This window comes from Fusarium falciforme, chromosome 9 (genome assembly GCF_026873545.1).
Source record: "Fusarium falciforme chromosome 9, complete sequence".
NCBI lineage: Eukaryota > Fungi > Ascomycota > Sordariomycetes > Hypocreales > Nectriaceae > Fusarium > Fusarium falciforme.
In genome coordinates, this window is record NC_070552.1 from 2,161,711 (window position 1) to 2,185,196 (window position 23,486).

Consider the following 23,486-nt stretch of genomic DNA (forward strand, 5'->3'; position numbering starts at 1 on the left):
ATTGGTTAGAACAGCGCTTAGGAAAAGGAGTTTGCGTCGTATCGGAAGCTGCCGACCATTTGGGAATGGTCCAGTCATCGTCATGATGGAGTCGAGACTAGCGATGCAGGCTGGGCGGAATCTCACTCGACGGTCTACCGCTTGCTTGCTTGCTTGCATTGACGGTGCTGTTTAATCGAGACGGCTGAATTCTCCACTGAGTGGCTGCCATAACCATGGTATTAACACGTCCGTCTCGCCCCCCGCGATTGTAGTCTGACACTCGTTCGTCTCTGTCTCTCCTGGGTGGCTGGCCACTCGTTTCCTTTGTAACCCCTTTCCTTTGTAACAACTCTAATTCGCAATGGCTAGCTGGGAGGCTGCAGCTCTCAAGCTGCAGAGCCACGTCGCTGTCACTTCCGACCCTAATTCCCTGGATAAGGATAAGTGTCTACCGCCGCTACCTCTCCAACACAAGTCGACCGTCACCACAAAGATCGAAGCCGTCGCCTCTGAAGAAGGCTCGAACTCGACGAAAGGATGGAAGCCGCTATCACTGTCGACGCCTATACTTCTTGCCGTCATCGCATTGACGTTACTCCTCGCCGCCGCCGTCGAGACGATAGCACAGAGGAGTGCTGCACAGGGGGGACTGGCTCTGTCACCGACGCTGGATGATTTACCGGGATATGCCAAGTTTAGTTACTTGTATGTTCCGAACATAATTGCTGTTCTCTACAGCATAATCTGGAGTTGGATCGATTTGGACGTAAAACGGATGCAGCCGTGGTTCGAGTTATCGAAACCCCATGGCGCAGCGGCGGAAAACTCATTGTTCTTGGATTATCAACATGACTTTGTTGCCTTTGTTCCCTTCCGGGCTGCGAAGCGAAGGTAAATAGCCATGCTTTTCTGGATGGCTGGTTGTTAACTGCTCCTTTAGGCACTGGCCGGTATTCTTTGGTGGAACCGCCATGGTCGTTGTCTTCTGGCTTCTAACTCCCTTGCAGAGTGCCCTGCTCGGAACGGACGTGGTTTCTCAGACAAAGTTGGCTTCTATATCCACGAGGTCCCAGATAATACCGCTAGCTGATCAGGTCACGCTCCTGGACCCTGAGGTGCTCAACACAGGCTATGCCATAGGATGGCTCGGACGACCATTCCCCCCCTTCACTATGTCCGAATACGCGTTGCTTCCCTTCTATGTCAAGGACAGCCCAGCGCCGACCAAGGTTGAAGCAAACTGGACAGCTGAGACCACCAAGCTCTCGACAGAGTTGGACTGTTGGCCTGCACAGGTAGAGAAGAATGGCCCGCGCAACAAGTTGGCCTGGGACTTTCTGAACGGCCAGGGCTGCAACGCTACGATCTGGTTCAACGCATTCACCAACTATTCAATGTACTACATTGGGTATCACTCCAGTGCCTACTCAGACCACTGGCTGGGAGGCCGCGAATGTCCCAAGACAGGTAACAATACTCACCAGTTCCTGGCCCTCTGGGCGACACCGATCAAAGTTCCTGGGGAAGAAAGCCCCGACTTCAACATCACTGCTCTTTATTGTCAACCGACCTACTACAAACAGCGCGTTCTAGCAAGGATCAAGTCATCAACTCTGGAGCCAGATCCCAAGTTTGTCCAAGATTTAGCACCGCGTGAAGTTCTTACTGCAGAAGAGTTCAACTCAACGGCATTTGAATTCATACTGGCGAATGGGATGGCAGCGAGACCCATCGTCAAAGATTTCCCTTACAATCTCGTCGTGGAGCAGCAACCGAGACTCAACTTCACGGGGATAACTCGTCCAGCTTCGAATATGGTTGGTTTCGCACTCGCTGGTCGGGACAACCTGGCCCCCGACTATTCCTCACCGACAGTCCTTCATGATGTTTATCGCCACGCACACCAGTACTTGTTCTCCACGGCAGTAAACCGATTGCTTACAAACGAGACGCGAATGGCTAACCAGACTGTTTCTGTGGAGTTTTCACTCACCGGAGTAGTTGTCAGCAGAGTGTTTGCTACGGCTGTCGAGATTGTTTTGGTCTTCGTTGCATGCTTTACGGCCGTTGTACTTGGATTTTGTCGGAGGGCCCCCAGCAAGTTGCCAACGAACCCCTCCTCTATCAGAAGGCATATCGACTTATTCCGGAACAGCCCTGAACTGCTGCATTCCTTCCGGTCGATGGATAGCGCTGATGAAAAGACACTTCTCGAGACGTTCCAAAAAGATCAGTTCCGCATGGAACGCCAAACAAAGACAAAGGAAACGTGCATTTGCATCGATCGAGTCTCGGAAGACTCAACGGACTCATTGGAAGAGAAGAAGATTACTCCCCAAAAAGGATTCTACGACCCTGTTCGACCCTTGGTTCTGAAGAGAGAAATTGGCGCCCTCTTCGTGCTCTCCTTAGTTGCGGCTATCATTGTGCTTTCATACCTGAAGCAGCAAGAACAGAAGCTGAACGGCATGTAGCCCTCTAAAACACCAAGACGAATAGTACTGACTGCCAACAGGTTTACACCGACCCTCGGAGAGTTTTGAGGTACTTCAGCTACTCGAAAACTACATCCCAACTATTTTTGCAACTCTGATTGAACCACTCTGGGTCTTGCTGAACAGACTGCTTTGTGTCTTGCAGCCTTTCAAGGACCTTTGGGAGGGGAAGGCTATGTCATCTCACTCTATTGACGTCACCTACACTTCTATCCCTCCCCAATTGGTGTTATTTAGAGCCTTGAAGTCCAAACATTTAACCCTAGTCGTGGTATGCGCCATGGCACTCCTCGCCAATGTCCTCGCTGTCGGCCTCGGTTCTCTCTTCAACGAAGGACCAATGATAGCATCCTACCCTCAGATAATGCATCCTGCATTTGCCCCAAAATTCGACAACAATTCTGTGTCTGGCTTTGGACGGTTCCTCACGTCGAACTTGGTCATCTCTACGCAATATCAAGACCATTTATACATCGCCATGGCAAACATGACCTCGGGAACCACGCTGCCCCCTTGGGTGTCGCAGGAGTACTTCTTCCAGAGATACACATTTGAGGAATCCAAGGAATCACAGCCCGAAGACACTTATAATCTCCAAACCCGAGGATTTGGGGCCAGAGGCAACTGCACTCCGGTACCTGCTCGAAATGTTCCAATCTTCAAGGACGATGTCAACCAAACCAGGCTCGATGAAGCCAGAGACGAGTCTTCTTGTGGAAGTCCAGTTGACTGGGCAAGCCGTGACATGCGGGAATCAACTACAAACCGTTCTACCGAGCGGTCGGCGATAGAATTCTGCGGTACTATCAACAGCTCTGCCGGAGCCAACCCCTGTGGCAGGTCCTTGGTTCTGGGATGGGGTAGAACTCCCAAGGCTGAAGATATCAACGGGACAATAGAAGGAAGCTTCATGGTCTGTCGACCGGTTTTTGAGACGGCAATGTTCAACCTCACAGTCGACAAGGCAGGCCGTGTCCTTTCCTATAACCGGGTAAGCGACATCGAAAGCACCCTCGATTATCCTGACTCGGAAAACCACACCGAAACTCTCTTTCAGAATGTCAACCATCACTGGAACTCGCAGACTGCCTCATGGCACAACGACACAACTACAAGAGATTGGATGAATTACTTGATGATGATCAGATTGAGCTCGAGATCAGTCGTCGATCCAACGGCTCCGTTGCCAGACCCAAAAAAACTAATCGGCACTGTCGAAGACATTTATCGCCGTCTCTACGCAATCATGCTCAGTCTGAACGAGCAACTTTTCGAGAGTGCGAGCGACAAAAAAACTGTCACAGGCACACGATATACAAAGGAGACGCGTATTTTCATGGAACAGGCTTCCTTCATCATCACAATGACTGTCCTGTCACTGAATACAGCCGCTGCTCTGCTATTCTACACGAGAGCCGTTGCCTTCGTTTTGCCACGCATGCCGACGACTGTTGGGTCGATCCTTGCGTATGTCGCTTCAAGTAGACTTGTCACCCCTGCTTACAGGGTCGCTCCCGGACAATCGTCTCGCACACTCAGCTTTGGGAGATACATTGGATTGGACGGAAATGTCCATATAGGAGTAGACATGGATCCCCACGTCACGCCTGTGAATCCCTCGTCCCTTCGAGCCAAAACCGGGTTTCTCAGGCGTTGGCGTAGAAAGCGCTGGGGACAGGAAGACCAGTCAGTGAAGGATGGGACTTGGTTGTGAGAGGAAGATTCAAGGTGTAGAAGGTAAAGGCGTTGTCTGTTGGCATGCGAGTTGTAATTAAACAACTGTATTAAACAAATGACATCAATGTAATGGAAAAATCACATACTTACCCTTGCCTACAATCCCATAATTATCTCTTTGAATGGTCTCCACGTGTTCGTTGGGTTCGAGGAAGAGGTTCGAAGTTGAGGTCACATATGATGGGTAGTGTGAGTGAAATATAAGATAACAATGTTCAAGAAGTAAGGTAATCAAGAAAAGCTGTTCAGTCCTGTTTTCCAAATGCCCCAAAGAGTATCCCTGTTTTCCAAATGCCCCAAAGAGTATCCCTAACGCCGCAAGGCATTCCTATCTATTTCCCACCGACCACCCATGTCGGCTACCTTTGTTCGCCATACCCCCGTGAAGTCTGATAGGCGTTTACGCCTTGAAGCGCTGAACACGGCGAAGGGTTCGCTTGCCCCTCTTGGCCATGAGGCCAATGTCAGCAGCCTGGCCTGGTGTGCAAGAAACACCACCAGAGAGTTGCTGCGTAGCAGTCCAGGCACCACTGGCACAACGTTGGAACGAGGAGCCACCGATGCAGTTCCATTCACCCTCGGTGGTGCAGGCAGTTCCTGCGGCGAAGCCACCACTGGGGGATCCAGATCCAGAGCCATCACCAGAACCGGAACCGTTACCAGACTCGGAACCATCGCCGGGGGTAGAAGGAGCGGCAGTGGTCGCAGGAGGGGCCTGGGTGGCAGCGGGCTCCTCTGCAGCAGGTTCGGACACAGCAGGCTGAGAGGTAGCGGGCTGAGATGCAGCGGGCTGAGAGACAGTGATGAAAACACCGCCAGGAACGCTCTTTTCGGGAGCTTGGGTAGGCTGAGGCTGGGCCTCAGTGGGCTGACCGCCAGATCCGCTGGTGGGAGCAGGAGCATCGTTGCCACCAGTAGGAGCGGGAGAGCTGCCACCGGAACCGCCACCAGCAGCGCCAGTAGCCTGGCATCCTTCACCACTAGCCGTGGAGAAAGCTTGGGTGGCACCGTTGAAGCGGTCGACATCCTCTCCAGGGTTGGGGAACTGGAGATCTGAAGCATCTGGAACAGTGCACTTGTTGCCGATGTTGGCAACAAACATATCAGGAAGGGAGCTGAGGTGATCCTTGGAGCCACCGGATCCGGTGACAGTCAGAGGCGCACAGTTCATGTACATCTCACGGTTTCCGATCTTGTTGAACCATGTCCAGGCCAGAGTGTAATCACCAGCAGCGAGCTCAGCAGGAATGGTGAAGTCGTACTTGTAGGGATCTTCTGCATCTGGGTTATTGCCCATGTTTCCAGCCTGACCCTTAGCAGGGCAACCTCCCTCGATGGACTTGATGACCTTCCAAACGGAGTTCTTGTCAGGGTTCTTATCGGTCGTGATCGAAACCTGGCACGAACCGCCACCGTGAACGGCTTGGCCAGTGAAGGAGAGTTGCTGAGTGCTGCCTTGCTTGTAGACGTTGCTGGCTCCCTGGGCATCATAGACACCGTCTCGCATTTTGCAGGGGAAGTCCGAGCCATCTGCAAGCAGAGGAGCGTTGGTCAAGCTGGCCTTGCCGTAAGGAACGGGGTTGCTCATAAGCATATGAGCGCTGGCAAAGGTAGCCAGGCTCGCGAGAGTGAAAGTCTTTGAGAACATTTTGAATGAAGGAATGAGTCTAAACGTTCCAGACGATAGATTCGTTGTTGAGAGTCGTGAGATTGTCGTCAAGACAGTGTCGAGTATGGGTATAGGACAAGAAGTCGTAACTCGACGTATGGTATCGTTAACCAAAGGATAGTAATGCACCAGGCAATACGTGAAGAGGGAAAGTGGTTGAGAATGAAAGTAAAGGACTAGCCTTTGTGAAAGAGAAAAGGAAGGAATAGAAATGTCGTTGCGACAATCTCACTTGAAAGGACTGACTGAAGACTTTTGAAGTCGTTGGTGAGAAGAAAGGGAACTTGGATGCGGTGACGGGGTCGTCTTATATGGACCAGAGTTCACGAGAAGGACTGGACGCCAGAGCTCCTAGGAGAGACGCAAGCGGGAGGACACTGCCGACGGATGCGGGCCTCTGCAACTCAGAAGCCGATCATGGTGGACTGCATCCCCCGTGCCGGCATGGAAGCGGCACGTTTCCTTCATCCACAGCCACTCAGTTGACTCAATGCGCTTGAACCGTTCTGTTTCGAAGCACGCCGGACGGGCTAGGGCGTCGTGGCCAAGAGAAAGATTTGCAGTGCCGTGCCCATGATAGGCTGGAGGCATCGTTTCAAGAACCATCCCGTCACCAAACAAAAGTGTGAGTGGACTGGGCCTATACGCACCCCAGAGCCTAGACGACGTTCGAGCCCCTGACTAGCGACTCAGGCGTTTACCAGGGATCGTTTCTTCCAAAAAAGGAAGAGGTTGCAGTAGGTGAGAAACGAGTGTCGAGCGTCGTCTCCCCTTGTCCAGCTGCAAGGCGCCTCTGCGCCGCATGCAGACGGGTTCCTGGCATTTCTGAGCCACACGAAGACATGATTCGTAGTGGTGCTTCATGCCGTCAGCTTAGCGTAGGCCGCCGATGAGTGGCGAGGAAGCTGAGTGCGGTGTAGCGATGACTTAGAGGCCATGTGGTTGGTGTGGACTGAAGTCCTCTCGGCACGCTCCAGTCGGGCGGCCGCCAATCAGGCCAGGTCGAACCGAGAGTCTGGGAGGACGTCCGCCACAGAATGGGGACGTTGGGGTCTCATGCGGCCACCGGGACAACCTGGTCTCCCTCGTCTCCAACGTCATGGGACAGCGTAATGGGGCTCTGGGCATTGGGCTCTGAGCCTCTCATCCCTGGCAGAATCCCCCTGCTTTGAGGTTTTCAGAGCACTGACTCCTGCGGCAGCTCGCAGAGGAGAATCTCAAAAGATCTCGACGTTCAGGGGCTGCTCGTTTGCCTCAGTGATCCGGGCTTTTCGACAAGTCAATGCATTGTTCGTGCTGTTCCTGAGGTGGCTGTCCGTCGTCCCCCGCCAGCCATTCCAAGAATACGACCCTGGTCAGCGGGGCCAGATGCCAATCAGGGGGTAAATGACAGGGATACAAGGCTGGACGGCAAGGGTCGGACCAGCCGATCGTATCGAAACGGATTAGCGGGTGACGAGCCACAACCAGTCGGCCATCACCACTCTGCCAAGCCTCAAACGTTTGTCGACTGTGAGACGGGACGATTGCCGAAAAGATGGATAGATGCTGCGCGGTGAGGACACTTGTTTGCGTTCGGGCACAGTCTGTGTCAACGGAGGTGCTCTAGCACCTGACGGCTTCTGGACTGACATCCTTGGTGAGACTTGGGACTATTGACGACTCAGCTCCGAACGAGTGAGCCATTATTGTTGCCATCACAAGCCAAGCTGGAGGCCTGTGGCCCAATCCCCTGAGAGATCGCCGTCATATCAGGGGTTCAGTAGATCTCGAGCCTGACAGCCTTCACGCGTGGCCCTAGAACAGTCTGAGACTGAAAATGTCTCCTGACACTCCTCCCCCTTTGGGCGGTTACTCCGCAGCGGTAAGGGGGTTTGCAAGTCGGAGAGTTTTTTCTTCGTTTTCCTGTCCTCCTAGACCTAGTGAAACAGGACCAGTTTCATGGACGTCCCTTCTTCTTGGTGTCTCTGAGCTCTACAATGAAGCCAATCACACGTGGAGGGTGTCATTCGGACGGGTTCGGTGATTTGCAGGAGCCAAAGTCCCAAAGGTCTCGGCTGCCGTCCTGCCGCAGGGAGGTTCGTGATGTTTCGCGTTTTGGTGTTTTGGTGTTTTGGCTGAGTTGGTGGTGGTGTTTTAGTGGGGTTGGTTGGCTGGATAGGTATGGCCATAGCCGCCCGGAGGCATCCGAGCTCCGTACTTTCCTGACGTGGCGGGCTGACAGAGGTGAGATAGACCGGGTGAAAATAGTCATCAATAGGTGGTTTTTAGTGTCTGAATACCTGCAACCCGTTCTGCAGCCCTTCTCTGATATGCCCAGCCCCTCGTGTCTTGCCCTATGGCATCTAATGTAAGGAACGCAGGAGCCGTCTAGTCACTAGATGCCTTGGGCGCATCCTGATATCCAATCGCAAAGACGTCGTGACGCTAGATCCAGCTTGGCGATGCTGTCAGCAAACATTTCTTGCTTTGATGCATTCTGATCAAGACACCAATAGCTGGTCTGGTATAGTCGCCCGAAAGGCCTCGCGTTCAAGTTGCCACTTTCCTCGTGACCACGAGCATCTGCGGCTTCTTCAACACGACCAACACTACTTAACGTGGAGACGGACCGGGGTACAATCGGACGAAACTCGCCGATTCCTTTGCTACCTCGACGACCAGGACCGAGACCCAGGGATCTTCGAGTCGAGACGATCCGCTGAAATGACGTCTCTCACCTGAGGGATCTTGGGATTCAACATGCTCAGAATTTCGACAACTGCGGTTGAAAATCTGCATGAAAGAACAATCTCCATCATGACTCCACGCGCGGAGCCACCCTGAGGACCCTGGACGATGGTGATCGGGCTTGTTTGATCTTCACTTCAAACACTACTGACAGGGCTGGCAATAACAGCCACGCGTCGTGAAACTTTCTGTACCCGCCTGGGGGATCTCACCTGTAACCGTTTTGGTCACTTCGTACGACAACGACGGAGAGTTAGCCATTTCGCATATAGATTGAGCAGCCTGGCTGAACCTTGATGGATTAGTCTACTGTTTGCAACTTTGTATTCCACACCAGACATTCCATGTTACCTTCACCTTTGAAGGATTATCTGTGACGCTTCTTTCAGGAAGAGTTAATGCAATCTGGGACGTGGACCATCATGCCATGATGAGTACGCCAATGTTACGATTACGGCCTTGATGGCGCCGTGTAAGTTTGCTACTTTTCGGGACCGACCGGTTGGGGATCATGCCCGTTCTGTTGCAAGCTGTCGTCTGCTGATGTTCAAATTTTGTTGACTGACAACAGCATGCAGAGCAAAAAACTTGTTATGGAGTCTGTTCCAGACTGCTGGGAGAGGTTAACCGCTCGGTAAGGGCTGGGACCAGTAGTACCAAGGTTCTGGCGGGGCGAGACCAACAAGACTGAGTTGTCAGTTGGTTGCTCATCGACTTCCCTCCTCCTTGATATTTCCGGGCGCTTGTGTTGTTGGTCGCAATGAATGTTTTGTCTATTCTCGTACTCGTAGGGCTGTCGTAATTCTATCTCAGGTCCATCCCAACGTGTCTACCAAACTGTCGGTACCGACGTCTCAGACCTCACCGCCAACTCACAAATGCATTGTTTTCTGCAGCCAACTGCCTGGCCGGGCGCTGACATTAGGCAGGCGCTTACAGAAACATGACCAAATTAGTTGTCGGGGACCTGGTCGGCCGTATCTAGTCCAGTGGTGTCAGCAAAGGTGACCTTGCGAATGAGAATGAGAGACTTACCTGGATCGAACGCCCAGCCGCCGCGGGTCCAGAACTGCATCTTCTCCTTTCGGAACTCCTCAAAGTCCCATTCGACCTTCTCCAGGTGCGAGGGATTGTTAAAGACGTAGACCGAGGTCTCCTTGCGCTCACCCTCGCTGGTCTTGTCTCCATCCTTCTTCACCAGCGTAACCTGGACGGCCGTCTTGGTGTACTCGGGTCCCTCAAAGTTGTCGAGCTTCTGGACGTTGGCGTGTGTGAGTCCAGTAGCGTAGATGCCGAGAACGGTGTGCCCCTTCTCCGCGATAACACCAGGGTAGTCGGCGAACTGAACTCGGTGGCGGCAGTACCCCTCCAGGATAGCCGGAGTGAATGTGTGCAGGTCCTTGATGACCTTAGGGGGATTCTTGTCTCCGTAGCAGACACTGAAGAAGACCTCAGGGGCCATCTGCGGCTGTTAGTCACTCTCTCCTGCTTGTAGAACCGCATGTTCACAGCCCAAAGAGTTGAGGGTGCAACCTACCAGTGTGCCTAGGAACTAGGTTAGCATGGTACGCACACATACCCTGTACTGACGAAAGGTTTCTTACCATAGAAGAAGGCGGTGTTGTCTCCACTCATTTTGTCAGATGCTTGACAGATATGTAGTTTTGAGAGAGGTGAGGCTGTTATCAAGACCCGGATAGTATGGTTGAGCAGAGGTGATGGTGTTGCAGTGTAGGATACTCTGATTTAGTTCTGGCGATGAGATGTTGAAGGATAAGACACGGGAAGTTGAAGATGTCCGCTGTAAGCTGCCCTTATATATATTTTAGGGTGACGCCGAGTTATCTCCCAGGTGAAGTGGTGATTGCTTGTAGGAGGCTGCTTGGAGAGGGTGCAATCATCCCCACTAACAGCACGTAGGCTCCCCTCCATAGTTGGTGGGGCAGTCGTACCTCATGGACAGTCACTTGCATGGAAACTTCCATTTGTGTATTAGCTATATGGCAAAAATTGCTTAAAGGGGAATAAACCCAAGGCTGTTACTCGCTCATCGTACAAAGAGCTCATGAACTTTTAATGTTGGTACCTCGACAAACTTGACAAAGGCATGGCTGTTTCCCGGTCAGCTCTCGGATTGCCAATCAGGGGAGCCAGTCATCGAAGTCAACGCGAAGGACAAACAATGAGCGGAAGGAGATAAGATAAGGATAAGATAAAGGGCGAACTCGGGGTAAACTCCCCTGTACGTGGGTCACGAAATGAGCGAGACACTAGAACGGAAAATGTATCTGAATCTTCGTAGATACCATGGCTTTTATTGGTAAAGAAAATGACAAAAATGCTAGAAAAAATCAAAAAGAAATTCTAGATTTATTCTATCGGGATCGAGGTCTCTCATATTGTTTATTATTCACGCCCTATGTCTTTAGTATCCTTCGTAGTGCATGATACGTTAGTACATTTGTACTGGGGTCTCCTTCCCACCTTCCCCTGGGTTCCCCGGCAGCCAATCTGTCCGTGATTGGCCCCAGAAGCTGACGCTAATGCCGGCAAAACTTTATCGCGGGCTTAGCGCATGTGGAATTGGTGACCGCACCCCCCAGCATTGGACCTTCCTGTAATTTTCAACGCGAAGGCGACCTCACGTAGTCAACCATTCTGCGGGCTGTGTCAACCTTAACCTTCACCTTTCAACCCTCTTAAGAAGGACCCCGCACGAAAATCACGAAACATCATCGAATTACGGACGCAAACCTCACGAGCTTTCCTTTCTAGACCTTTGTCCTCATTGATACCCGTGTTTGCGCCGCATCGCAAGCTTTCGCGACAGCCTCGCGATCCACGAGCTCCCAAGCTCACACCCCAGACACCAGCAGCCAGCAGCCAGCAAACTCGCCCTCTTGCGCATGGAAGGTCGCATCGCGTCGTGTGGACGCCGATAATGCAGCAATGTCGGGCACCACTATTGACGATGTCGTGAAGCGACTGAGCGCTGCCGACATAGGTACGAGCGCCCGCGAAGCTGCACCCCCCCCCACGCTGTCGCATGCCCTCGGTGACCATGGTTTTGCTGATTGCCTTGTGCTCTAGATGTCAGGCTTAAGCTCGAAGCTGCAACCACGCTGCGTGACAGCTTGGATCACTACACCACCGGTCCCATCTACCCGCCCTTCTTGAAACGCTTGATGCCCATCTTTATGGGCATTCTTCGAGGACCATGTACTTTCCAGAGCAACTCACCGGAGCAGGTCGGTTCGAGCACACCTGTCGATCGAGTTGCTACTAACATGTAGCTAGAAACTCCGAAATTGCATCCTCGAAGTCCTCCACCGATTGCCTACCCAGCCTAGCCCCCCCGAGCCGTTCGAGCCGTTCGCCGAAGAAACCGTCGATTTGTTGATGCAACTTGTACGAACAGATAATGAAGAAAATGCGACGCTATGTGTGAAAATCACATCGGACATCATGCGGCACCAGCACAAGGTGCTGCAAGGCAAAGTCCAGCTCTTCCTCTCGTTGATCCAGGAACTCTTCGAACAGATGGAGAAGGTGGTACGCGAACAACTCGATAATGCTCCCCACAATGCGCCGTCGCAACCGGGCGCACCCTCGACCCCAGGCAGCTCGCAGACGAACTTCCAATCCCCACGACCCGGCTCGCCCGTTGCTTCAGTGAACGACCTCGGAGCCGACCCCCAGCAGCAGAATCGACCTCTGCTGAAGGGCATGCAGTCCTTCAAGGTCCTCTCCGAATGTCCCATCATCGTCGTATCGATATTCCAGGTCTATCGTAATACAGTGGCACAGAACGTTAGGAAGTTTGTTCCCCTCATCCAGAATGTGCTGTGCCTGCAAGCAGCGGCCCAACAACAAGCCCACGCGGATGCCGCCGCAAAGGGCACGATTCACACTGGGGTCAGCCCTGCGATCAAGAACCGGGCAGCATTCGGAGATTTCATCACGGCACAGGTTAAGACTATGAGCTTCCTGGCTTACCTGCTGCGCCAATATGCTTCGCAACTGAACGATTTCCTCCCCCGCTTACCCGACATTGTGCTGCGACTTCTGAAGGATTGCCCAAGGGAAAAGTCTGGGACACGAAAGGAGTTGATTGTCGCGATCCGCCATATTATCAACTACAACTTTCGCAAGATCTTCATTCCCAAAATCGACGAATTGCTGGACGAACGGACACTCACCGGCGACGGCCTTACTGTCCACGAGACTATGCGTCCGTTGGCGTACAGCATGCTTGCGGATCTTATTCACCATGTTCGAGACTCCCTCAAGCCAGAGCAGATTCAGAAGACTGTGGAGGTCTATACCAGGAATCTCCAGGACAACTTTCCGGGCACGAGCTTTCAAACCATGAGCGCCAAGCTCCTCCTCAACATGGCAGAATGCATTGCGAAGCTTCCGAACAAGGTTGATGCACGACACTACCTCATCATGATTCTCAACGCCATTGCCGACAAGTTTGCCGCCATGAATCGACAATATCCCAATGCGGTGAAACTCTCGGCACTCTACCGAGAGCAGATGAAGGCTGGCACGCCTGAGACATACCTGGCTGACAAGAACAACCCTCCCGACTGGGACGAGACGGACATCTTTGCCGCAGTGCCCATTAAGACCTCAAACCCGCGTGATCGAGGCGCTGATCCGGTTGTCGACAACAAGTTTCTCTTCAGGAACCTAATGACAGGTCTTAAGAACACCTTCTATCAGCTCAGAACATGCAATGTTGGGTCTCCTATTGACCCACAGAATGCCCCTGCTCATTGGCAGGATGTTTCTTATGGCTTCACTGCTGAGGAGGTCAAGGTCATCATCAAGCTCTTCCGAGAGGGTGCCTATGTTTTCAGATATTACGAGATCGAGAAGCCTGCAGCCGAGTCTCAGTACATGTCTCCTGTGGAGTATATGGCTAACTTCTACATGGTCTCGTGTAGCAAGGAAGAGAAGGACCTGCTCGAGACCTTTGCTACCGTCTTCCACGCTATTGACCCGGCAACATTCCACGAAGTGTTCCAGCAGGAGATCCCCCGTCTTTACGACATGATCTTTGAACATACAGCGCTGTTGCATATCCCCCAGTTCTTCCTTGCCAGTGAAGCTACCAGTCCTAGTTTCTGCGGGATGCTTCTGCAGTTTCTCATGGAAAGGATTGACCAAGTGGGCTCTGCCGACGTTAAGAAGTCATCGATCTTGTTGAGACTCTTCAAGTTGGCCTTTATGGCGGTGACACTGTTTGCCAGCCAGAACGAGCAGGTTCTCTTGCCACATGTCGTCAATATCGTCACGAAGTCGATCGAGCTGTCGACAAAGGCCGAAGAGCCCATGAACTACTTCCTCTTGTTGCGCTCATTGTTCCGCAGCATCGGCGGTGGCAAGTTCGAGCAGCTCTACAAGCAAATTCTTCCCCTCCTTGAGATGCTGTTGGATGTGCTCAACAATCTGCTCATGGCAGCCAGGAAGCCGGCCGAGCGCGATTTGTACGTGGAGCTTTGTCTTACAGTCCCGGCTCGCCTTAGCCACCTGCTACCTCATCTGAGCTTCTTGATGCGCCCGCTGGTGGTCGCGTTGCGCGCCGGCACAGACCTTGTTGGGCAAGGCTTGAGAACTCTCGAGCTATGCGTTGATAATCTTACGGCTGACTATCTCGACCCCATCATGGCCCCTGTGATCGATGAGCTCATGACTGCCTTGTTTGACCACCTCAAGCCACACCCCTACAGCCACTTCCACGCTCACACGACAATGAGAATCCTCGGAAAGTTGGGCGGCAGAAACCGCAAGTTCATGACTGGAGCTGTTCCTCTTGCCTACAGAGAGTACGCAGACGACCCTTCGAGCTTCGATCTGAGGCTTCTAGGTTCCAAGAAGGACAGAGCTTTCCCTGCTGAGATGGGCATCGAGTTTGCTATCCAGAAACTCATGGAAATTCCCAAGGCTACGAAGAACAACCAGAACCGACAGTACGATGGATACTACAAGAAGCAGGCTCTCAACTTGATCAAATCGCAACTGAAGCTACGCATCGGGTTCGACCAACTTCCAGACGATCTTCCACGGTTATTGCGTCTGCAGGCCGAGGATCTGGTCGCTCGCAAATACGACATTAACTCTGCCACATTTGAGATTTCGGACCGCGAGCGGTCTATTCCCAAGAAGGAGAGCGAAGACTTGACTGTCAAGCAGCTCCTGAAGGCAGTGATGTTTGCTGAGTCGATCCCCGAATTCAAGGAGGAAGCAAGTGCTTTCCTGCTTAACGTCTGCAAGCACTTTGCGATCATCGAGGTCGGCCGGGCTCTTGTGGACCTCAAGCGGAATTTCAGCCCCTTCAACCCCAATGCTGGTGAAGGTCCATTGCATATCGACACTCGCAATCTGTCGGATGCCATTGTTGAGTCCCTCGCTTCAGACCACCCTGATGTGCGTGAGGCTGGTCAACGAGCCATCCGCGAGATGCACACGTCCACTGCCATCATCTTCGGATCAGACAGCGAAGTCGGCAAACTCCCATTCTTCAGCCATCTCAGCAGCACCTTCTGCCACAGCTGTTATGAAGAGGAATGGTTTACCAAGGCTGGCGGTAGCCTGGGAATCAACTTTCTTCTGACAGAGCTTGACCTTGGCGATGCTTGGATTTCCTCTAAGCAGAGTGAATTCATTCGGGCGCTCACGTATGTGATCAAGGACATGCCACAGGATCTTCCTGAGAAGACCCGGTGCCTGGCCCAGACAAGCCTCGAGGTGCTTTTGCAGCGCATCACAAAGGACATCACCAAAGAAGATGCTCTCCCCATTGTGCCACCACAGGGCCAGCCACCCAATCCTCAGGTCAAGCAACCCCGGCTTGCTCAGATCTGCCTGCAGTTTAACAACGAGCTTTCCCACATGAACAAGCATGTTCGCGAAACTGCTAAGCGATCCCTGGAACTGATCGCAAAGGCGGCCAAATGTGAAGTCTGGGAACTTCTCGAGCCTTACAAGGACAGGTTCCTCCAGCCAATCTACGCAAAGCCTCTGCGCGCCTTGCCTTTTGCAATCCAGATCGGCTATATTAACGCCATGGACTATCACATGAGCCTGAAGAACGACTGGGTGACGTTCGATGAGAACTTGAACCGTCTCTTGATGGAGTCTTTGGCTCTGGCTGATGCAAGTGACGAGTCTCTGGCCAACAAACCCGCTGAGTTCCGTACACACGAGAACATCGTCAACCTTCGCGTCTCGTGCATCAAGCTCTTGACGACTGCAATGACTTTTGAAGAGTTTTCGAATAGCCCGACCAAGACTAAGATTCTTGGCGTGTTTTTCAAATGCTTGTATTCTGAGTCGAAGCCAACCCTGCAAGCGGCGAACGATGCCTTGAGGTCGGTTCTGTCTGTTGACAGGCGTCTGCCCAAGGAGCTGCTGCAGGGAGGGTTGCGTCCTGTTCTTCAGAGCCTTTCGGATCCCAAACGCCTTAGTGTCTCTGGACTGGACAACTTGTCTAGACTACTGAAGTTGCTCACAAGTTACTTCAAGGTCGAGATTGGAGCCCGTCTGCTTGACCAGATCGATTCTATCGTCGAACCAAGCGCACTGCAGCAGATTTCATTCACTTTCTTCGACCAACATCCCCAGATGAAGGTCATCACCGCCATCTTGAACATCTTTCATCTACTGCCAGCACTTGCTGAGGGATTCAAGGAGCGCTTGATCGACTGCTTCCTCGGCTTGGAAGACAAACTTCGCAGAACTCAGCAAAGTCCATTCCGCCTGCCCATGTACAGGTATCTCAACCGGTATCCCAAGGAAATCTGGGCCTATCTTCTCGGAAAGCTTGACGACCTCAAGTATGGCCGATTCCTGGCTCAGGTTCTTCGCCATGCCGACAGCAATGCCCTGCGAGAAGTGGCGGTTGAGAACGTGGAGGGATTGATGAACCGCTGCAATGAGATCATGAGCCAGAACAACGAGGTCAAGTTCATCGCCATGGTCAACACCATTCACATCTTTGAGTCTATCAGTCATTTCTCCAGCTCTGAGAAGTGGATGGACAAGAAGGAGAATCTGGACTGGCTTAAGAACATTGGCAAGGAGCTGGAAACAAACCTTCGACAGCACACCCTTCCCGCTCACCTTCGCCTGCCCGCGTTCCAAGCAGCAGAGCAGCTTATGACAATTCTTGTCAAATCTCTTGAAAGGGCCCCCAAGGACCTGGACGCTCTCTTTAGTCTGGTTGAGTCGGTGACTTCTGATCAGCTTCGCAGCAGTCAGGAACTCTTCTCATTCATTTACGAGAAGCTAATTTGTAGTGATGCCATCGACTTTTGGAAGACGACCATCCTTCGCTGCCTGGAGGTTTACGCAGGCAAATCGGCATCAAACAAGATGAAGCACTTCCTGCTGCACTACATTGTCAACCCAATCGTGGCCATGGATGTGAAGCGTCGCTGGAACCAACTGGATCAGAACAAGAGCCCCAGGCTCATGGACAGAACTGTGATCGAGTCTGTCAGCAGCAAGATCTGGAAGGTTCATCCAGAAATGACCATGGATGATCAAGCCCAGCCTGGCATTGACTTTACCCGCTACGAGGTGTTGCAGCTCTCAGCAATGCTGGTCAAGTACTATCACACGACGCTTCAAGAAGCGCGAAAAGACATTATCAAGTTTGGCTGGACATTCATCCGACTTGACGATGTGATCAACAAGCACGCCGCGTACGTCGTCATTGGGTACTTCATTGCCCACTACGAGACGCCCCCCAAGATTGTCACACAGGTCTACCTTTCACTCCTCAAGGCCAACCAGAATGAGGGACGCGCACTGGTGACACAAGCACTGGAGTTGATTGCACCAGTGTTGCCCAAGCGATGTGGAACTGGCCCAAGCGAGCGAAATGCTTTCTGGGCTGTTGCGCCTCGTCGGGTTCTCGCAGACGAAGGACAGAATGCTCAACAGATGACAAGCATCTTCCACTTCCTTGTTAAACACCCCGAGCTCTTTTACGCTGCCCGTGACAAGTACATTGTTCCGATGATCTCATCGTTGCGCAAGCTCGCAACTCCCCAGAACGCATCCCACGAGAGCAAACGACTCTGTCTTAATATGATGTGGCTGATCTGGACTTGGGAGGAATGGCGGGTTGAAGGAAAGAAGTCTCCGCTGCTTCAGACAAGATCTCTCTCTGAATCGCCGAACGCGAAGAAGAGAAAGTTCGAGACTGAGCAACCGAATACTTCTTCACCCATGGCTCGCCATGCGGAGCGAGTCGAGTACCAGATTCCTCCCCCCTACCGCTTGAAAATGATCAAGTATCTCGTCGAATTCATCGCTCAGCTGAACGAACGCTATGAACTTCCTTCAGCCAAACCTCGAGATCAAACCGCGTCTTCCATCCCTCCCGTTCCACTAGCCTTGACGGACCTCTGCAAAAAGGCCATGACGCTGCTTCACAACTTGGTGCAGCCTCAGTATTGGGGTGACCTTGACCTCGACTTGTTCCCCAATGTCACTCAGGTCATTTTGGCCAGCGACAAGACGCAGACAATCCTCAATGCTGATCCATCCGACAAGGAGAAGTATGACGAAAAGTTCCTGACAAATATCATCAACACGCTTCAGGTGGTTCGCATTGTTCTCAACTCCAAGTCAGATGATTGGATCCAGAAGAATATGTCGACTGTTCAGAAGATTTTGGAGAAGTGCCTCAAGTCAGAGAACCCTGAGATCCAGGATTGCTTGCACTTTTCTGACAAGAAGTTGGATGATGATCGCGAGCTGCGGTCAATCATCAAGCGTATACTGGACTCTGTCCCTGATGATACGCCTATGGACGACGCGGATGCCGATGGCGAAGCAGAAACTCAGACGTCAGAGATCGTTGCGTACCTCTCCCAGCTTGCTACCGAGGCGATGAACAGCAACAACTACACATCTGGTGTCAACATTCTATGGTCTCTTGGCAACCGAAAGCCGACCGTCATCGACCAGCACATCATGTCTCTGATGAAGGCTCTTCAAGGAAAGCATGCACGAGAACATGTCCAGCACTACAATGCCATCCAGAACCAAACCAATGGAGTCAACAACAGGAACCAGGACCCTAACACACCCACTGGCGAGATGTCAGCCTACGACCTCGACATCCAGACCAAGCTCATGATCAAGGAGATCCAAGTTGTAGCGCTGCGAATGGAGGTGCTCGGGGACAACCGTCGACCCTTCCTTAGCGTTCTTGCAACCTTGGTGGAGAAGTCGATGCACATTGAGCTGTGCAAAGAAATTCTCAACATGGTCGAAGGGTGGGTGTTCAGGTCCGAAGGAACATGGCCGACTCTTAAGGAGAAGACGGCTGTTCTGCATAAGATGCTTTCGTTTGAGCACCGACAGGATCCTACAATGTTGTCCCAGTTCTTGGATCTCGTCATCCGCATCTACGAGGACCCCAAGATCACTCGTACAGAGCTCACGGTGCGGATGGAGCACGCGTTCCTCATTGGTACCAGGGCGACTGATGTCGAGATGCGCAATCGCTTCATGGCCATCTTTGACAAGAGTTTGTCCAAGTCTGCCAGTGCACGTCTCTCTTATGTCCTGACATCGCAGAACTGGGAGACCCTTGCTGACTCGTATTGGCTCGCACAAGCTACTCAATTGCTGCTTGGCGCTGTGGAGATGAACGCCAACATCCAACTGGACCAAGGCGACTTCAAGACTCTGCCTATTTCTCGTCTTCTCACCATCTGCACCAAGGAGATGGAGGCCAGGGAGCCGACAGTCATAATTGATGACAAGTTTGAGGCTTTCATGGCCACTCATCGACGCTTCATGTCGGAAATCGGTGATGTCAAGGTTCGAGATGTTATCGAGCCTTTGATGCAGCTCCAGCACGTCGACCCACAGCTCGCTCACAACTTATGGGTGACTCTCTTCCCCATCTACTGGTCCGCCACTGCTAAGGACGAGAGAGTTGACCTCGAGCGTGGCATCGTGGCTTTGCTCACTAAGGATTACCACAGCCGCCAGATCGACAAGCGCCCCAACGTCGTTCAGTCACTCCTTGACGGCGCTGCCAAGACCTGGCCCGAGTGCAAGATTCCTCCCCACGTGCTCAAGTTTGAAGCTAAGACCTACGACGCGTGGTACACGGCTCTGGTGCAGCTTGAGAATGCCGCCATCAAGCCGCAAGTTGAATCTACCACGGTCCGCGAGAGCAACCTCGATGCGCTTGTCGAGCTTTACGCTTCCCTTCAAGAGGACGATCTGTTCTATGGCACCTGGCGACGACGCTGCCAGTTTGTTGAGACCAACGCAGCACTGTCTTATGAACAGAATGGCATGTGGGATAAGGCCCAGAAGCTTTACGAGAATGCACAGATCAAGGCCAGAACCGGCGTCATTCCATTCTCGCAAGCTGAGTACATGCTCTGGGAGGATCACTGGGTTCTTTGTGCGCAGAAGCTACAGCAGTGGGAGATTCTTCAAGACTTTGCCAAGCATGAGAATTTCCAGGATCTTCTCCTTGAATGTGCCTGGCGAAACACGGACATGTGGCAGGAAGAACAACACAGAGAGGCTCTGGACAACATCATCAAGGGTGTCATGGACGCTCCAACCCCTCGCCGAGCCTTCTTCCAGGCGTTCATGTCGCTCCTCAAGTACCACAACCAGCAGGAAACACAGGGCGACTTTTCTCGTGTTTGTGACGAGGCTATTCAGCTATCGATCCGCAAGTGGCATCAGCTGCCTGTGCGACTGACAAACGCCCATATCCCACTTCTCCAGAACTTCCAACAACTGGTCGAGCTACATGACGCCAGCGTCATCTGCCAAAGCCTTGCCAATACCAACCAGACGAACCTGGATGTCAAGTCTGGCGAGCTCAAGCTGCTTCTCGGTGCTTGGCGTGATCGACTCCCCAACGTGTGGGATGATATCACGGCTTGGCAAGATCTAGTAACGTGGAGACAGCACATCTTCAGCCTCATCAACCAAACATACCTGCAGCTGCTTCCTCAACAGGGTCAGCAGAATGCGGGTGGGGCGTCCTCGTTTGCCTACCGCGGCTACCATGAGACTGCCTGGATCATCAACCGCTTCGCCCATGTTGCACGCAAACACAGCCTGCCAGAAGTCTGCATCAGCCAGCTTAGCCGCATCTACACGCTGCCCAACATTGAGATTCAGGAAGCTTTCCTTAAGTTGCGAGAGCAGGCCAAGTGTCACTACGAGAACCCTGACGAGTTGACGAGTGGACTGGATGTTATTAACAATACGAACCTCAACTACTTCAGTCCACAACAGAAAGCCGAGTTCTACACACTGAAGGGCATGTTCTTGGAGAAGCTTAAGCAGAAGGAAGAGGCAGACTCCGCATACGGCACAGCTTTGTACTTCGATATCGGCGCAGCCAAGGCTTGGGCTGAATGGGGCTACTTCAACGATCGCAAGTTCAAGGAGGATCCCACCGACCTTAACGCAGCCCGACAGGCGCTTACGTCGTACCTGCAGGCTGCCGGCAGCTACAAAAATGCCAAGTCTCGAAAGCTTCTGGCAAGAATTCTCTGGCTCCTGAGCTTGGACGACGCCAAGGGCACGATTGCCATGGGCTTCGACGACTTCAAGGGTGATACTCCAGTATGGTACTGGATCACGTTCATCCAGCAGCTCATCACTGGTCTCGGTCACAAGGAGGCTCCTCGCGTGTTCCAGCTTCTCTTGAAGATTGCTAAGTCCTATCCTCAAGCGTTGTACTTCCAGCTTCGAACGAACCGCGAGGATCTGCTTGTTATCAAACGCAACCAGGAGGCCAAGGAGAGAGCGGCACGGCAGCGAGCGCAGTCGGTCGCGTCTACCGGAAAGGCGAGCGCCTCACCTTCATTGACAAAGCTGGAACCTCCCCGGCCTGGATCTGCGTCATCCCGGCCAAGCACAGCGAACGCGGCGGATGGCACTCCAGTTAAGGCCGAGGCCAACGAAGCCAGCGGAAACGCGAATGGTACTCCGGCGCCAGCAGCCAACGGACAAGATCCCTCAAAGGCGCAGCAAAAGCCTCAGCCCCAGCAGGGCCAGGCTGGCAAGAAGCCGCCGTGGGAGTACACTGAAGAGGTCATGTCTGTGCTCAAGACGGCATTCCCTCTTCTGGCGCTCTCGATGGAGACTATGGTGGATCAAATCCAAAAGAACTTTAAGTGTCCTCCGGATGAAGACGCCTACAGACTCATCGTCGCGTTGCTCAACGATGCTCTCGCCTACGTCAGTCGAACACCTCCTTCATTTGCCAAGAATGTCAAGCTGCCCTCTGCAACTGAGGTCAATATCACTCGCTTTGCGGAAACAATTCTGCCTAGTCACATCAAGAAGTCGTTCGAGGCCGACTTTGTCGACGTCAAACCCACTATGTACGAGTACATCTACAAGCTGCGCCGCTGGCGAAACAAGTTTGAGGAGAAGCTGGATCACCGAGTCCCGCGTGCCTCGCTTGAGAACTTCTCTCCTCACCTCAGCGAATTCCGGTACCAGAAGTTTGACGAGGTCGAGATTCCTGGACAGTATCTGCAGCACAAGGACAAGAACCAGGACTTTATCCGAATCGAGCGGTTCCTGCCCAATGTCGATCTCGTTCGTTCTATCAGCGCGTCGTATCGCCGTATCAAGATGCGTGGACATGACGGAAGCATTCACAAGTGGGCTATTCAGCATCCTGCGGCCCGTCACTGCCGACGAGAAGAGCGTATTCTGCAGCTCTTCCGGTCGCTCAACCAGACGCTGGGTCGCAAGAAGGAGTCCCGACGACGCGATCTGCAGTTCACGATCCCCATCATGGTTCCCTTCGCGCCGCACATAAGACTTGTGCAGGAGGACACATCCTACACGACCCTACAGGGAGTGTACGAGGATCACTGCCGCAACATGGGCATGTCGAAGGATGACCCCGTGCTATTCACTATGGAAAAACTCCGGGGTGCACTAGAGAGCAAGAGCTCGGTAAGTTACCCAAGAGTACAGCGAGCGAGAATGAAAGCTAACTTGCAACAGAACAAGCCTGAGCAGGCAGCAACAGCTCGCTTAGAGGTGTTCAACGCTATCCAGGAGAAGTGGGTGCCGTCGACGGTGGCGCTCGAGTACTTCCAGAAGGTGTTCCCACAGTTTGCAGAGTTCTGGCTGTTCCGACGACAGTTCTCGTACCAGCTTGCGGCGTTGACGTTTATCACGTACATCATGTACATGCACAACCGTTACCCACAGAAGATCAACATTTCCAGGGCGACGGGTAAGGTCTGGGGTTCTGAGATGATGTCCTATATGAGTGCATCCAAACCCTTCTTCCACAACCCAGAGCCGGTGCCGTTCCGACTCACGCCCAATCTTCAGACACTGATGGGACCTCTGGCGACCGAAGGCATCTTTGCCTGCTCGCTGATGGCGATCGCGCGGTGCTTGACGGAGCCCGAGTACGAACTGGAGCACGCCTTGACACTGCTGGTGCGTGATGAGATGCTGTTCTGGTTTACAGGCAGCCACAGAAACGGAGTGATCACCGAGACTCAACTGCGAGACTCTGTGCAACTCAACAGCGATTCGATCGTCAAGAGGGCGATCAGCTTGGCTCACAGCCCCGTTGGAAACCTGCCAGCGAACCAGACGGTGATTGACGCTATCGCCAAGGCTGTCAATCCGATGAACTTGGCACAGTGCGATGCGTTGTGGATGCCGTACCTGTGAGAGACAGAGACAGGCGTACTTTTATTGAAGGGGAGATGAAAGAAAGAAGGAGATTCTGGGGCTGGCAGTTTGTGTTTGAGCAAGGCGTTTAGGTGCAAGGAAGAAGGAAGATGTATGCAAGTGAGTGTATGCTGCGGATGGCGGATATGGGC

General features: G+C 52.7%; 5 protein-coding genes across 5 annotated transcripts; 3 read left to right on the plus strand and 2 right to left on the minus strand.

The window, feature by feature from the left end:
- Positions 1-343: 343 nt before the first annotated feature.
- Positions 344-2,456, plus strand: NCS54_01153100 (Hypothetical protein; the record flags this gene model as incomplete). Its single annotated transcript, XM_053156805.1, has 2 exons — positions 344-873; positions 923-2,456. The coding sequence occupies 2 exons, from the start codon at positions 344-346 to the stop codon at positions 2,454-2,456; spliced, it is 2,064 nt and encodes a 687-aa protein (XP_053012780.1).
- A 301-nt stretch (positions 2,457-2,757) lies between these two features.
- On the plus strand, positions 2,758-4,191 carry NCS54_01153200 (Hypothetical protein; the record flags this gene model as incomplete). The annotated part of the gene is made up of 1 exon (XM_053156806.1): positions 2,758-4,191. The coding sequence occupies one exon, from the start codon at positions 2,758-2,760 to the stop codon at positions 4,189-4,191; it is 1,434 nt and encodes a 477-aa protein (XP_053012781.1).
- Positions 4,192-4,614: 423 nt separating this feature from the next.
- On the minus strand, positions 4,615-5,862 carry NCS54_01153300 (Hypothetical protein; the record flags this gene model as incomplete). Its single annotated transcript, XM_053156807.1, has 1 exon — positions 4,615-5,862. The coding sequence occupies one exon, from the start codon at positions 5,860-5,862 to the stop codon at positions 4,615-4,617; it is 1,248 nt and encodes a 415-aa protein (XP_053012782.1).
- A 3,703-nt stretch (positions 5,863-9,565) lies between these two features.
- NCS54_01153400 (Putative gamma-glutamylcyclotransferase) lies at positions 9,566-10,248 on the minus strand (the record flags this gene model as incomplete). The annotated part of the gene is made up of 4 exons (XM_053156808.1): positions 9,566-9,594; positions 9,649-10,075; positions 10,151-10,158; positions 10,218-10,248. The coding sequence occupies 4 exons, from the start codon at positions 10,246-10,248 to the stop codon at positions 9,566-9,568; spliced, it is 495 nt and encodes a 164-aa protein (XP_053012783.1).
- Positions 10,249-11,562: 1,314 nt separating this feature from the next.
- NCS54_01153500 (Hypothetical protein) lies at positions 11,563-23,334 on the plus strand (the record flags this gene model as incomplete). Its single annotated transcript, XM_053156809.1, has 4 exons — positions 11,563-11,617; positions 11,704-11,861; positions 11,911-22,596; positions 22,648-23,334. The coding sequence occupies 4 exons, from the start codon at positions 11,563-11,565 to the stop codon at positions 23,332-23,334; spliced, it is 11,586 nt and encodes a 3,861-aa protein (XP_053012784.1).
- Positions 23,335-23,486: the final 152 nt, after the last annotated feature.